Source organism: Trichechus manatus, unplaced genomic scaffold, assembly GCF_000243295.1.
Source record: "Trichechus manatus latirostris isolate Lorelei unplaced genomic scaffold, TriManLat1.0 scaffold00002, whole genome shotgun sequence".
In the NCBI taxonomy this organism is placed as follows: Eukaryota; Metazoa; Chordata; class Mammalia; order Sirenia; family Trichechidae; genus Trichechus; species Trichechus manatus.
In genome coordinates, this window is record NW_004443938.1 from 33959671 (window position 1) to 33976841 (window position 17171).

Consider the following 17171-nt stretch of genomic DNA (forward strand, 5'->3'; position numbering starts at 1 on the left):
AGGCGCAAGGACAAGAAGGCAGGAGGGGACAGGAAAGCTGGACAAATGGAAACGAGGAACCCAAGGTTGAGAAGGGGAGAGTGTTGACAGGTTGGAGGGTTGGTAATCAATGTTACAAAACAGTATGTGTATTAATTGTTTAATGAGAAACTAATTCGCTATGTAAACTTTCACCAAAAGCACAATAAAAAAAAGAGAAAAAAATGTCTGGCAGGTATGCGGAAATGTTTTTTGAGAGATGGTCTGAAGAGCTGCCAAAGAGTGAAAACAATCAGCCAAAGTTTCAAAGAAGGCTAAGCAAATGAAAATGTGAAGCAATTATTAAATCCAATAAAAACAAAAGTTGTCCTAGAATGGAAATACAGTACTACTTACAGGAAATCCACCTATACTTCTTGGATCAGCACTAAATATTTATTCATAATATTAACAGCTTTAAAGATTTAACCAAGAATTGTGATATATTATACTGGGAGAAAGGGGGAAGATGTTATAAAAAAAAAAAAAAAAAAAAAAGCTTAAACAGTTATCCACCCTAAAAGTAAGTCAACAGATAATATCTAAAATTGGAGAAAGAAGACAGCAGTGTCTTAAACTATGATGGTAAAAATCTGAAAAATCAAGTACGATTTGAAAGTGTCTTTGGATTTGGAGACTTAGACAACGGGGTAGTAAGAAAATAGTGGGGATATGTTATTTTTACTACAGACGTTTTGTTAGCACTATTTAACTTTTAAGGTTATCAACATGCTATATATCAGCACCCCATATTTATGTAAGTTCAATAGTTTCATATGAATGGACAGATTTTTCAGTTATACTAACCAACACCTGTCATTCAATTTATGGCTGAAATGAACCCAAGTCCTTGCCTGTCATCCACAGGCATAGCAAGTAAACACTGAACCCCTGCCCTACCTCACTCCCTATACCATCAGGGTAATTTCTCAGTTTTTAGTAATTCCCCATTTTTCATTTGCTGCTATCAAAACATTCTCATTTTTTGTTAGTTCTGAAATTTATTCAACTAATCTAAAAACATGCTGGCTCTAACCCCTACTTTCCCTCCCACTCTGTTACGTTTACATGGATCAAAAGAATACATAGCTTCCCGTACACTTTAAGTTTCAAAGCCAACTATTTTATAGCAAGTGACATAATTGTGCAATTCCGTCTCTAAATACCCTCCCAATTATGAAAAACTATACACCAGCAATCCTATCTTCAAATTATGGCAAAACCTAAAATTATCCACTAAGATAACTGTGCATGGTACGATGACATCAGATTAAGGGAAAAAAAACAACCAGCACTGCCACCCCATCACTGGCTGATGCTGGAATATTCAAAGGTTACCCAGCACCTGCCTAGAACAAAGCAGCAGCAGCAGCTAAAATTAAGCCAGAACAAAGTAACTCCATCTTGTTTGCTTTTAGGCTTCTAACAAACAAAAAGCAGGCAAGGTGAATGAACACCTATACCTTGAAGGTGACAAGGCACGTCATATTCAATCTCATCGTGTCTCGATGGGCTTAGGAACAGAGTTCCGTCCACCAGGGGGAACTGTTCAAACACCGGGAGCGCTCGGTGGCACAGTGCACAGTTTACAACATTTCTATGGCTGGCACTGAGGGCCGCGAGGATGAACTTCCGTAGATCCTCGCCCTGGCCCACTTGGGCATCGTCTTCCATGCGCACGTGGAAAGTGTTCAGCTTATGCCTGGGGATGTGCGTGAGCAGCTCAGAGAGGTCGAGCCGCCGCAGGAACTGCACGGGAGCGTCAAAGTGCCCCGCCCTGTGAACCGATAACCCGGCTGGACTGTAATCAAAGTGGGCATTTCTGAACACGTGGCCCCCAGCCATGGCCTTTTTGTGAGGCTCAAGATGTATGGCATTCTTTAGGAATTCCCCAAGGTATCTCGAGGAGCGGGGACCGCTGAAGTGGGCAGGGGAGAGGATGGAGTAGCCGGTGGGTGGGGACTGGCCAGGGGAGGCGCAGGGGGAGCGGGCACCGTAGGCCACGGCACTGACTGCTTTTTCCTGGGAGTTCTGACGGTCCATGGAATGCCGTCGGGGGAGATCATGGTTCAGGCCTTTTTGGGGCTTGTTCTGCGGCCTGCACTTCTTCACCTCCTCCACGGCCTCAGCCAGGGGCTTCCCTGTGTTCTTTTCCAATCCAGATTTCTTCTTCTTCTCGTCCTGCATCCGCTTCACCTGGTACCAGTCTGTGTCCTTCTTTAAGTGGCCTTGTCCACAGCGGCAGGAGCAGAAGCGGAAGGCCAGGTCGTAGCCCTTCTTTGTCCACATGTTCTGGCGGCACTGCTTCTCATTCCAGCTGCGTGCCCGGCCGATGCAGTTGAACTGGACCAGGATGCTGCTCTCCCACTCATAGAAACACTGCAGGTGCATCCAGGTGCTGTAGGGACAGTGCTCGTTGTTACACACCACCTTCTGGTAGTCGTCCTTCTCCAGGTCAACCGGTCGCCCGAAGCTGCAGATCAGGGGTGTGGCACAAGGAGCTTCTGGGAAGGAACAAAAAAAAGAGAAAGAACTTCAGTATACAGAACACTAGGATTCCAGCTGATATCAGTTCAGAGATCAAGACTACCATCCCGCAGTAGCCCAATCAAGCCAAAGGTTCAATCTTTCCAGTGTCAAGAGTTCTACTGCTGGCTTTACCACCACAGGCAGGGCTAGAAAATATTTACCATTTTCTTCTGGTATGATGTTGTGCCAAGGGTATTTATTTTCTGATATTTTTTAAATGCTGAAAAACATACCAGTGAGCTTCAGAAAGTCCAAATCCTTCACAGTGCAATTAGCTCTGTGTCAGTACTTCCAACAGTATGCTATGAGGTTTTCCTAGGATGTGGGTGTAATGACAGGCAGTTCCAGGGTTCCTTGAAAAATGAGTCACTCCAGCAACTAGGAAATAAATGCTGAAGCTACTTAACCAACTAATTCTGGCGGTATCTCCGAAAGGGAGATACCACCACATTTGGTGGTATCTCCGAAAGGGAGATACCACCACATTTGGTGGTATCTCCGAAAGGGAGATACCACCACATTGGTGGTATCTCAAAGCTCTATATCATGGGGTTTAGGTTGTCCTAAATACATAAGAAGCTAGAAAATAGACCAGCCTCAGCTCTAATTTTCTTCTTCAGTTATTCCATACCTGATGGCAGGGATATTTATCAAATTAACTGTTGGTCTACACAGAATTACACTGCCAGGTTGTGAAGAAAAAAAGAGAAGTCTCCCAAAACTATCAAGACAGAAAGCAGCAACAATGAGATCTTTCTACCCTGTCTTAAACATATGTCCCACATGGGGTCCGAACAGCCAGGCAGATTCCCAGAAAGGAAAGAAAAGCATGGTCACACAAGGAGAACCTATTTCTTAAGAAGTAAATCTGGGTCCCTGTAACTTCTCAATGGCAACTGAATATCTGAGCTTAACCTAACTAACCCACTGCCGTCAAGCTGACTGATAGCGACCCTATAGGACAGAGTAGAACTACCCCCTAGGGTTTCCAAGGAGCAGCTGGTGGATTAAAACTGCCAATCTTTTGATTAGCAGCCAAGCTCTTAACCACTACGCCACCAGGGCTCCATTATCTGAGCTCAGGATTTATGAACAAACCTGTCAAACAGATATGTGTTATAACCCTTCCGTTAACTTTATTTTTTTTTCTGATGCCATGTGTTTTCAGTATTGGAATGCATGCTTACTAATTTAGTGTGTTTAAATTTTTTGGTTGGTAATATAGATTTTGAGAAATATGATCTGGCAATACAATCTGCCAATGAGGTGAGTGGCACCTTGGTGCCACCAAGCTGGGACATGACAGTATGCCACTGAGAACTAGGTAGATAATTTATTCCTGGCACCTTTCCATTAGGTTACATGGGAAACCTCTGGTTTTCCAACTATGACACAGAAAAACCAAAACAAACCAATCAGGGCTCCCTAACTATCACCCAGGAAAGCCACAATTATGCTTGCAAGCCTTATCTCACCAAATTCAAAAAAAAAAAGACAGAAGTTTATAAAAGTTTACAAAACTAAACACATTCAGGAAGCATCATCTAATAGAATACTCAACATACACAACAATGAGGCTCCAACTCTGGTAGGCTGAGCTTCACACTTTTCAAAAGGGACCTACCTTGACACTAAACGCTTTAGAATCTGAATAATGCCTTACCCCAAAGGTTCAGAGGCATAAAAAGTGGCTGGCATACCCTTTATGCCAAAAGTGATGGAAGGGTTAAGTACTAGCCCCACACAACTAGCTGTTTCACAGTGGACCAGTTATTTCATTTATTTAATCTTCAATTTCCTCAGTGGCAAAATGGACATAATTATAGTAGCTACCTTACAGAGATTTTTGTGAGGATTAAATAAGAAATGCTTGTAGAGTTTAGCACAGCACAATAATGTTGTTGCTGTTGTCCTTGTCACTAGTTGAAACTTTACAATACAGCTTAGAATATCTTCATTTGTAAAAGAACCTGTGTAATGAGGTGGTTGTGAGTCCAAACCAGAGATGGAAAAACTGATCTAGTCCAAGGACCAAAGGTGGGGCCAGAACCGTGAGACTGAAAGGCAGACAGTACAGCAACAGAACAAAGACAGGCAGAACGACGGAAGGAGATCCGAGGCAATGCCACAGACCCAAACGCGTGGTATCAGTTGTATGGGGCGTGGGTTGAGTGTGATCAACAGGCCTGGGATGAGAAGAGCACAAAGAGCAACACCACTAACCATCTTCCCCAGTTGGTGTCTTTTCTGCTTTTCTACAAATTTCAAAAAAACTGACCACTCCCCTTGAAGTTCCTCTTTCATTTCACTGCTATTTTATTATTATCATCCTCACTTTCCAGCTTTTTCTCCAGCTCCTCTTTTACCTCCCATTCCTGAAATAAGTACTCCTCAGGGCTGGATCCTTAGCACTTCCCTCTTTATTTCTCAAGGCACGAGCTAAAAATTAAATTTACTATCTCTTAATGGGGGCATTACTGACATCTGGACAATTCTTTGCGAGGTGGAACAGTCCAGTGCATTTTAGGAAGTTTAGCATCACTGGACCCTGGGCACTAAATATCTGTAGCTCCCTACCCACTCTACCAACCCCATTGTGGTAGCTCCAATTGTTCATATGTTTTCAAGCACCCCCTCACCCCATACTTTTAGAAAACAGTACTATCCCCAGTAGAGAACCATTTTCGCTTGATCAAGAAGGTTCTATATGCCACATTCAGGAGTTTGGACATTGTATGTTACAGATAAGCAGCTAAAGGAGAACTCTCAGCTATAGGCTCCCACAGTCAGAGTTGTTTCAAAAAGTTCACCCTAGCGGCAGTGGGGTGTGAGACCGGAGGCTACTGGGGGAGGAAGGAGGTGGAGGAAGCTGTAATCACACAGGTGAGAAATTATGAGTGACTGAGCTATTGAAGCAATGTAAGGTGACTCAGGGTTCCTTGGGGTAAATGCTGATGGACAGTGATAACAGCAAGGGCAGGTTAGAATGGAAGAAGACTGAGCTGGCCTTATTTTGGACCTGCTGAGTTGGAAGTATTTACCCAACACTGAGGTGGAAAAAGACACAACTGGAGCTCAAAGGAGCTAGAGCTACACCTACAACAAAAAGACAAATAACCCGATTAAAAAATGGGCAGAGGATTTAAATAAACATTTCCACAAAGAAGATATACAAATGGTCGATGAGCCAAGATACCAAGGTGGTCAGTCATTAAGGAAATGCAAATCAAAACCACAATTAAGTATTACTTCATATCTACTGTTATCAGAAAACCAGCACAAACAAGTGAGATAGGATGTGGTGAAACTGGAAAACCTCACACATTGCTGGTGGGAATACAAAATAGTCCAGCCACTATGGAAGAGTCTAGGGGTTCCTCAAACAGTTAAACATAGAATTATCATACGACCCAGCAATTCCACTCCTCAGTATATACCCAAAAGACTTGAAAGCAGGGACTCAAACATACATGGGTATATCAACGTTCACTGCAGTATTATTCACAATAGTCAAAGACAGAAACAACACAAGTGTTCATCAACAGATGAATAGATAAACAAAATGTACATGCATATGATGGGATATTATTAAGTCATAAACACAAAAGAAACTGATACATGATACGACCTGGATGAACTGTGAAAAAATTATGCTGAATAAGAAATGTCAGACACAAAAGGATAAATACTGTATGATCCCATGTACATGAAATATTTAGAATAGGCAAATGCACAGAGACCAAAGTAGATCAGTGGTTACCAGGGGCTGGATATCACTAATATCACACACTAGGGAATTTTTGCTGAAGAACATTCAAAAGCAGCTGCTTCAGTATATTGACAGGGAACTGCCAGAAATTCAGGCTGGATTCAGAGGAGGATGTGGAACGAGGGATATCATTGCTGATGTGAGATGGATCTTGGCTGAAAGCAGAGAATACCAAAAAGATGTTTACCTACGTTTCATTGACTGTGCAAAGGCATTCAACTGTGTAGATCATAACAAATTATAGACTAACATTGCAAAGAATGGGAATTCCAGAACACTTAATTATGCTCATGAGGAACCTGTACATAGACCAACAGGCAGTCATTTGAACAGAAAGAACAAGTGGATACCGCATTGCTTAAAATCAGGAAAGGTGTGAGTCAAGGTTGTATCCTTTCACCTTACTTACTCAATCTGTATGCTGAGCAAATAATCCAAGAAGCTGGACTATATGAAGAAGAACGCAGCATAAGGATTGGAGGAAGACTCATTAACAACCTGTGATATGCAGAAGATACGACCTTGCTTGCTGAAAATGAAGATGACTTGAAGCACTTATTGATGAAGATCAAAGACTACAGCCTTCAGTATGGATTACACTTCAACATAAAGAAAACAGAAATCTTCACAACTGAATCAACAAGCAACATCATGATAAACAGAGAAACTATTGAAGCTGTCATGGATTTCATTTTATTGGATCCACAGTCAACACCCATGGGGAGCAGCAGTCAAGAAATCAAATCACATATAGCATCAGGCAAATCTGCTGCAAAAGATCTCCTTAGAGTGTTAAAATGCAAAGACGTCACCCTGAGGATTAAGGTGTGCCTGACCCAAGCCATGGTTATCTTCAACTGCCTCATATACATGTGAAAGCTGGACAATGAATAAGGAAGACCAAAGAAGAACCCAAGCCTTTGAATTATGGTGCTGGTGAAGAATATTGACTATACCATGGACTGTCAAAAGAGCAAACAAATCTGTCTTGGAAGAAGTACAGCCAGAATCCTCCTTAGAAGCAAGGATGACAAGACTTCCTCTCACACACTTTGGATATGTTATCAGGAGGGACCAGTCCCTGGAGAAGGACATCATGCTTGTAAAGTAGAGGGTCAGCGAAAAAGAAGACCACCCTCAACAAGATGGATTGACACAGTGGCTGCAACAATGGGCTCAAGCATAACAATGATTGTGAGGATGGCACAGGACCAGGCAGTGTTTTGTTCTGTTGTACATAAGGTCACTATGAGTCAGAACTGACTTGACAGCACCTAACAACAATAACAACAGGGGCTGGAAGGAGGAGAGAATGGAAGTTATTGCTGAAGGAGTACAGAGTTTTTGTTTGGGGTGATGTAAACATTGCAAAAATATATAGTGGTAATAACGGTTATACAATATGGTGAATGTATTTAATGTCACTGAATTGTACATTTAAAACGGCAAAAAAAAAAAGAGCTAGAGCTGTGAATACAGGCGTGGAGTTACTTGCCCAGAGATGGAGGTTAAATCCTTGAGAATGACACAGACCAAGAGGTCTGTGAGTAGCGGGCAGAGACAAGGACTGGGAAAAGAATCCTGGTAAGCAACATTAAAAGGCTGGATGAGAAGAGTCCACCACAGAGACAGATAAGCAATGAACTGAGAATTCACTGGAAGACAAGTCAGGAAAGAATCATGTCAAGGGATTCAGGGGAGAGTTTTAAGAATGGAGGAGTGTTAAATGTGGCAGAGTGTCAGTGAAGATCAGCGTTTCTCAACCTCAGAACTACTGACATTTTGGGCTGGATGATTCTTCACTGTGGGGACCACCCTGTGCACTGTAAGATGTTCAGCAGCATCCCTAGCCTCTATCCACTAGATGCCAGTAGAATACTAGCTGGGGTATTTAGTTTGTCCTAAATACCATAGAGAAGCTAGAAACCAGACACTCGCCTCATCCCTAATTGTCATCCCTAATGGTAGGGTCATTATGAGTCAGAATCAACCTGACAGCATCAGGTTTGTGTTTTGTTTTTTTTGAATGGCAGAGAAAGGAGCTCTGGTGGTACAGTGGTTAAAGCGCTCAGCTGCTAACCAAAAGGTCAGCAGTTCAAACCCACCAGCCGCTCTGCGGGAGAAAGATGTGGCAGTCTGCTCCCATATAGGTTACAGCCTGGGAAACCCTATGATGCAGTCCTACTCTGTCTTATAAGGTCACTATGAGTAGGAATCGACTCAACAGCAACGGATGTGAATGGCAGAGATGTTAGTCTAGAGAATTACACCACCAGGTTGTGAAGACAAAAAAGAAAATTTTCTCAATGCTGTCGGGGGGGATCTTTTAACACCCCAAAATGTCTACAGACATTGTCAAATGTCTTCTGGGGGCAAAGTCACCCCCAGGTGAGAACCACTGGATAAGATAGAGAGTGAGATGTCCTCATCAGAATGAGCAGTGACATCTCAGTGAGGGCTGGTCCAGTGGGATGATGGGGCTCACGGTCAGAGCAGACAGTGATGAGTGAGTGGGAGGTGAAGAAGTAGAAACAGTGAGTAGAGGACTCGCCAGAAAACTCTTTCTGGAAGTGTAACTGTAGAGAGAAGGAAGGGAAGGGGCAGGGGACATCAACTGAGGGAATGAAGGCCAAAAACACTGACAGGGTGAAGAGATAGATTGTTGTTAGCTGCAGTAGAGTCGGGCCCTGACTCAAGACAGCCCCACACACAATGGGATCAGACCATTGTGATCCATAGAGTTTTCACCGGCTGATTTATGGAAGTAGACCACCAAGCCTTTCTTCCTAGTCTGTCTTAGTCTAGAAGAGCCACTGAAACCTGTTCAACATCACAGAAACATGCACTGACAGATGGGTAGCAGCAGTGCATGAGGTGCATTGGTGGGAATGGAACCCAGGTCCACAGGTCTCCCACAGGGAAGGCAAGAATTCTACCACTGAACTACCACAAGAGGGTACAAATTATGATTCCTTTACTCAAAAAGCTTGACAACCTCACCACTGCCCACTGAATTACAAGTACAATATTCCACAAATGACACAGCCTAGGTGATAGGACCCACATAGCCTGCAGAAGCATAAGTTATGGCTATGTTGTTGTTAGTTGTCTTTGAGTTGCCTCCAACTCAGGGAGACCTTATGTATAACAGAACAAAACATTGCTAGGTCCTGCACAATCTTCATGATCATTGGTATGTTTGGGTCCATTGTTGTAGCTATTGAGTAGTGCTTTCCAACCGAGGGGGCTCATCTTCCAGCACTATATCAGACAATAGTCTGTTGTGATCCATAGTTATGTCTATAATATGCTACCATTATCCGCTTCAGTGTGGGATCTCAGGGCTGCAGCAAAGTGGCCCTAAGCCAACCTTCCTGCTTCCATGTATCTGATCATCACTACCTGATCTCTGTAGCTTCCTTATCCACCCCCAGGGGTCCACAATCCTTTGTCTTCTTTTATCAAAATCCCATTCAGTGTACTGTAGCAATTTACAGTACAGACTATGCAACTCGGCTGTCTGAGTTGGAATCCCAAGAGTACGGATTCTGAGCTGTGTCCTCTTGGACAAGTTACTTCTCTTTGTGTCAGCTTCCTCACTTTAAAATGCAGATAATAACAGAATGTACCTCATCTGGTTGTTATAAGAATGAAACAAACCAATACGCCTGTAGCCCTTAAAACAGGGCCTAGCACATAGTAAACCTCCCTCTCTTCCTCCTCCTCTTTTAAAGCCCAGCTCTAAAAACACTGATTTCTCCAGGACTCCCAGTTTCCCCTCTATCCTGAGTCTCATCAGCATGGTCTGGTCTGAATCTCACTTAAAATCCTTTGGTGACCCACTTATTTTCTTCTTTGAATTTTTTCTTGATACCATGTGTTTTCACTAATGAAAGGTAAGCTGATTAAGGGACTAATTCAGAATTTTTGTTATGAATTATAGATTTTCATACCAATTATCTGTGATTACATATGTCCCAGCAGACCCCATTATATCCATTGACTGGGATCACAAATGTCCCCGCAGACACCAAAACACAGTAAGTCCTACTGATATGAGTCAATGAATGTGTGTTAAGAATAACTTACAGGAGTCTGACAGAGTAGCAGGGGTAGAAGTCTGGGACCACGCTTTCAGGGGACATCTAGGTCAAGTGGCATAACAAAGCTTATTAAGAAAATGTTCTGCATCCTACTTTGGTGAGTGGCATCTGGGGTCTTAAAAGCTTGCAAGCAGTCATCTAAGATACATCAATTGGTCCCAACTACCTAGAGTAAAGGAAAATGAAAAACACCAAAGACACAAGGAAAGTACTAGCCCAAGAGACAGAAAGGGCCACATAAACCAGAGACTTCATCAGCCTCTGACCACAAGAACTAGATGGTGCCCAGCTACCACCAATGACTGCCCTGACAGGGAACACAACAGAGAGTCACAGATGGAGCAGGTGAAAGGTGGGGTGCAGAACTCAAATTCTAGTAAGAAGACCAGACTTAATGGTCTGACTGAGACTGGAGGTACTCCAGAAACCATGGCCCCTGGATTCTCTATCAGCCCAGAACTGAAACAATTTCCAAGGCCAACTCTTCAGACGGAGATTGGATTGCATTGTGGGACATAAATTGATACTCATGAGGAGTGTGCCTCTTAGCTCAAGTAGATACAAGAGACTAAACGGGCAGCTTCTGTCTGGAGGTGAAATGGGAAGGCAGAGAGGGTTAGGAGCTGGTTGAATGGACATGGGGAAAAGGAGGAGTGTGCTGTCGCACTATGGGGAAAGCAATTAGAGTCACATAACAGTGTATGTATAAATTTTTGTATGGGGGGAAAAAAAGAATAACTTACAGGGGCCTAAGACTCTTGAAAAGTACCACTGCAATGCATTCTTCTTTATTGGAAAGACATTATTTACTGTTCAGAGGCTAGAAAAGAGGGGAACCAGTAACACTTGGAAACAATGAATGGCATAAAGGAGAAAATGACCACTATGACTGAATGAAGACTGGCAATAGCTTATTCTCGTGATAAGTATATTCTCACAAGAACATAGTAACTGGGAAACATAGTGAGGAGGCTTATCTCACAGAAATAAAGGCAAACTTGTCAAAAATTTAGTAAATTCACACATCTGGGAGGCATCACCTAAGAATGTTCAACGTACACAAAAATGAGGTTCCCGACTCTGGATTTTTTAGTTTCACGCATTTCAAAAGGCTCCCATCTTGAGGCTAAACATGTTAAAATCCGGTTACCTCCTTCCCAAAGAACTCCAGAGGCATAAAAAGTGGTACAGATACTGTATGTCCCACGAGTCCCCCAAGGGTTAAGTCCCTTATCGTACTCCCCTTGGTGACAGCTCAGGAGAGGATGTTTCTCACTCATCTTTGTGTTCCTGGCACCACTGGCCCCAGGCCTTGCACAAACCGGGTAATGAATAAAGTTGCATCAAAAAGACAGCAGCACATCAAACCCACAGATGACAGGCGGAGCAGAAGGAAGAGGAGAGAGAGCTGTAGCCCCAGACAGAAAGACCTAAAAGTACTGCAGTGTACTGAAGTGAAGTGGAAAAGAAGAGTGGTTTGTAAACTCTGAGTAAATTAACTGCAGTCCCCTGTGCTGTGACCTTTCATGGCCTTTAAAATGTTAATTAGTCAATTAAAGTTCAGTTGCTTTTATCCTCAATCCTTCAGATGAATAGCCTTGAAGGGAATGTCTCTGGGATGTAATGTAAGTAACCAAAATGATATTAACCCAGGGCTAATGAAATCAAATTAAGGGATGACCTAACTATACTTTTACAGTCATATAAAATTAAAATTTTTTTAATGCTGAGACTAATTTGATGATATTTCTTTACGAACTACTTTCACATTAAAGAAAGGAAGACTAAAGGGGGAAGCAAGGATGGCAAGACTTTGTCTCACGTACTCTGGCTATATTATCAGGAGGGACCAGTCTCTGGAGAAGGACATCATGCTTGGAAAGGCAGAGGGTCAGCGAAAAAGAGGAAGACTCTCAAAGAGATAGACTGACACAGTGGCTGCAACAATGGGTTCAAGCATATCAACGACTGTGAGGAGGCGCAGGATCGGGCAGCATTTCGTTCTGTTGTACATGGGTCGCTATGAGTCAGAACTGACTCAACGGCACCTAAAAACAACGTATCTTTGCACAAAAGCTGAAAAAGTATCATTCAACCAATGTTGAGCACTTCCTATGCACCAGGTCTTTGGAGATGGAAAGACTGGTAAATCATGCTAAAAGCTCTACCAGAACGCGTGCATGGAACATGGTGGAGGCCCCATAGCTCTACCCACATCCCTGTCCCTGTAATGTCTGTAATCATCACAGCCGATCTCACCTGCTTTGCTACCTTCAAGAACTCTACAAGGAAGAGCCCCACATCTGCTTGCCAGCCCCACTTGTTTACATGTCAGCCACTTTGATGTGGTGGTGTGGCCAGGCTTCAAAGACAAATACTAAGCCAACAGGTTGTTTAGTATCAAGTAATAAGCGCAGCAGACACCTCACCCCATCACACACTCCAGCCTGAGGGAGTCTCGAAGAGAGGTAGGCAATTCATAACAGGATGAGCCTTGGGAATAGTCTGAGGACTTCTGACAACGCTTTACATCTCCCACAGCCTTCTGATGAAGCAGAGGGAAGCCAGCCTCTACCTCACAAATGTTTTTTCTTTCAAGGCTTGGCTCAAATTTATCTCCCCCTCTAACCTCACCTTTCTGTTATCCACACTGGAATGATGGCTGGGAATGATGAGGGAGTGCTATGGGTGTCACCTCTGCCACGGACTAATATTTGACACTGAGCAGTTTCTTCAGTTTCCTCATCTGCAAAACAAGGATAAAATGCTTCCCTACTCACCTCAAATGTACATGGAAGCACTTTGTAAATTTCCACTAAAATGTTCACTCTTTTATGCTGCTTCATAATTATTCTACCGTAACTGCATATCTGTGTATTTGACTCCCCAACTAGATGCAAACTGATCCATTTCCTACATTTTCTATCTAATGTTACAGACACACAGTAAGTGTTTAGATATTAAGTAAATATATAAATAATGCTAGGCCTCTTTTTCAACTCCCTAAGTCTTATAATTAACCAAAATATACAAGAAAAGATTTTATAATTCTTCAAAACAGCACTGGTGGCATTCAAAATCAGACCTACAACAATTTAGCAGTATTATAGAAGGCTATTTGATTGCTCTGTGAAAGTGGTATCTAAAATTACAAAACCCCTAGCTCTTTTAAGAACAGCAGTCCCATAAAGGTGTCAGTGTAATATAGATTCATCTGATACAACATATAGATTCATCTGCTACAACTAACCCTTTTAGGCAAGTGAGGGGAGAAGGAAACCCGCATTCAGTGGGGACTCATGTCACACACATCCCTTGGGATATCAGCATAAGCTGTGATAACTAACAACCCATACGGGAAAGCTTTTTTCAAAAACATGTATGTAAATCCCCCAATGCCTGTTTTTACAGCTTCATCATCCAATACTCAGTGCCCAGCTTCCATTTCTCCCTACCTAGGTGAAAATAAACAGGGGCCATCTCACTCTGGGCAAAAATCTCAAGTATTTTCAAGTCTGGACAATAGGTAACTAGGCTGAGGACACTTGGGCAAAGTTTGTCTTCTCTCCCTAGTCCTCTCATTGATATCCCTCCCCCTCCTTAACTATTAAAAGGGAAGAATCTGACAGCAGCCTTGTATGCTGGCTGCCTGACAGACTCAGACCCCTTCACAAACTCATTCACACTAGCTGAGAAGCACCACAGGCATGGCCATTTACAGCTTTTTAACTGCAAAAATTACATTTTCATCCCTCTTAAGATAGTTGCAAACCTCACAAGCAGGAGGGTGCTTCTGAGGGTCAGGGGAGACAAAGGATTTTCTGAACTCATAAAAGGCTTTCTAGGCAAAACCTAAGATAGGAACTCGGTCATATTTATCCTTGTAAACCCAGTACTTTCAAAATCATGTTGTTGTTAGGTACCATCAAGTGGATTTTGACTCACAGGGACCCCATGTTGACAGACTAGAACTACCGCATAGAGTTTTCTAGGCTGTAATCTTTACAGAAGCAGATTGCCAGGTCTTTCTCCCAAGGAGCTGCTGGTGGGTTCGAACCACCAAACTTTTGGTTAGCAGTTCAGCACAAACTATTGCACCACTAGGACTCCTTTTCAAAATCACACTAGGTATTTAGTAAGTGTTTTGTTGAAGGAAAGAATGCCCTGACCAGATTCAGTACTCTCCTGGTGACTGAGGGGCTAGAAGATGAAGAAAGGAGGAAGGGAAGGGGCAAACCCTTGGGGAGAGTCAGTTTAACTGGTTGAGATTGCTCCTAACCAGTTCTTCTACACATTAAGTTCCTCCAAGCCTTCTCTGCCAGGGCAGACCCTGGCCCTCGCCCTCACTTCCTCAAATTTAACATCATCTATTCTACCCTCCTTCTGCATCCAGCCGCCAAAAACAGATTTTACATTTTCTGAACACTTAATAAAATATTGCTGATTTTTTTCACACAGTAATTTTTCTTATCTGGAAATACATTCCCCTCTGGGCAAGAAGTTTCTGACAAGAGTGTCAGTCCTGTCTCCAGCTTCCTGAGAGAAGCCACAGAGTGTGGTGCTTGAGGAACAGACTTTGGAGCCAGCCTGCCTGGTTATGACTCTCAGGTCCACCACATATTAAAGACTTTTGGTAAGCCACTTAACCTCCTTGTGTCCGTTTCCTCACCTGTAAAATGGAGGAAATAATAGCACCTACCTCAAAAAGTTGCTATGAGGATTAAAGACGTTACCAAAGTCATTCAAACAGTACCTGGCACATAGTAAGCACCATTTAAATATAAGCAGTTATTATTATAGGCCATATTACTTCATATTAACCTGTAACCCGTTGCTATTGAGTCGATTCCAACTCATAGTGACCCTACAGGGCAGAGTAGAACTGCCCCGTAGGGTTTCCAATAAGTGGCTGGTAGATTCGAACTGCAGACCTTTTTGACTGGCAGCCTGAGCTCTTAACCACTGCGTTACCAGGGCTCCACCACTTTATATTATATGATGTAAGAATAAGGGACTTTGTACGTGTTTAGAGGTTGGCTACAACCAGGAGATAATCAGCTTCCTTTCCCCAAGTATAAATCAAGTGCAAGGTCTACCTGGATTCCACCAGAAGCTGGGCACTTTAGACAGTGTTAAATTAACCCCTTCTTATCTATCCCTTCACCACACACAGGTGCACACCCTCCTCTCACCTCCTGCCTCTCCTGGAGGTGATTGTCGTCCAGCCCCAAATCGCTCCAACATGCTCTATGCTTGGATGTGCTGCCTGCCTCTCTTAGCTAGGAATGCCTGCCCAGACCATCTCCTTCTTGACAGCACTAGGCATGGGTATTAAATCATCTCAGGTCAAGTGTCTTGCTTGCTCTTTGAACTTTTACTTTTGCCAATCATGACTTCTTTTGTGGACTTAAGCTCACTGAGGACAAGAAATGTACTTCTTGCCACACAACAAGCAATGCGGTGTGGCATATATAAAATAATTTCATTAAATATTTACTGACTAGTTTTAAGGAGGAAAGAAAAGGTGACCTTCAAGATTCACTTCTCCTCAATGTCAGAAATAGAAGTACCTTGTTTTATGTATTTTTCAACCTAAGCGATCTTAGCCAAGCCTAGGTAATGGGGACTCATAAAAGCTGGTTGCATTTTATGCATGCGATGCAGTCCTGAAAAACTTAATAATTCAGGACCAATTTTCCCATAGTCTGGGGGAATAGTGTGGGAAGTGCACTCCCTGAACACATAAATCGGCAGGCATTGTGCTGTAGTTTTGCTTTTCTGGTTCTTTTTAACTTTATTGGCATTATCGCTAATATTTCGGAGTTTATCTCATAAATTAATGGCAAGGCATAGCATAGTGTTTTATAATGCCTGATTTCTCTTTCAAAGTTACTGGTTTTCAGCACTGCTATTAGCATGCTTGGGTGACATTTTGAAAGATATAATAAAAATTTTAAATTATAGCAGTGGAGGTTAAAATAAAAGCACAAATGTCACCAAAATTCTCGAAGAAGCTCTATAAACAGAGTTCATATAAAATTGCCAAACGTTAGTACAAGATATTTCTGATTATAACAAAAGGTGGTACTGCTGGGTAACAAAGCAGTTTTGCAATTCAATTGGCCTGCCAGCTTTGAAAATGAGATGGTTTGACGCACAGTTTGGGGGAACGTGTCCCTTGAAGTTGTATACATAATGTGAGGCTTTTCTTAATATTATTTATGTCTCATTAGTTGAAATTTGCATAATTCAATCTGCATATAATGGGATCACACTGTACTAGAAAATTAATTAGCAGGCTGCCTTTTCTCTTGCTTGAAGGTTTGGACCTTGAGGATAGTGGATTACTGAAAACTATGCAGCATCCTAGCATCTACGTGTACGACAGGTACATACTCTGAAGGAAAGGTCCAGAACTCTTAGAACCAAATATCATAACCAAGTATCTCAATATCACAAGATGGGAACAGGACTCCAGATTAAGTATATGTATGCATGCATGCATGCATGTGTTTGGATGGATGGATGGACAGATGGATATGTGGAATGATGGATGTGTGCATATAAATAACTGTAGAGAAACTGTCCAGTTAGAAAACTATTCCATTTTTTAAGACTCCAGGGAAGACCTGATATCATCTCTTCATAGGAAATGGTCTTCTTCTAAAACACTATAGCATTTAATTTTGATTATCCTCATCAATGCTCTCCTTTGCCAGGACAAATATTCAAAATCTAGCCATAATCAAAAC

General features: G+C 42.5%; 1 protein-coding gene across 4 annotated transcripts in view; it reads right to left on the bottom strand.

Moving 5' to 3' along the window:
• Positions 1-17171, bottom strand: part of HECA (hdc homolog, cell cycle regulator) — a 78447-nt gene that overhangs the window by 18186 nt on the left and 43090 nt on the right. For all 4 annotated transcript variants that reach the window (XR_002823764.1, XR_002823763.1, XM_023729654.1 and 1 more), the window contains exon 2: positions 1482-2522. Coding sequence is in view for 2 of the 4 variants with exons in the window: in XM_023729654.1 (XP_023585422.1) it covers positions 1482-2522 (1041 nt within the window). In the remaining 2 variants the exon portion in view is untranslated. The remainder of the gene's footprint in view (positions 1-1481; positions 2523-17171) is intronic.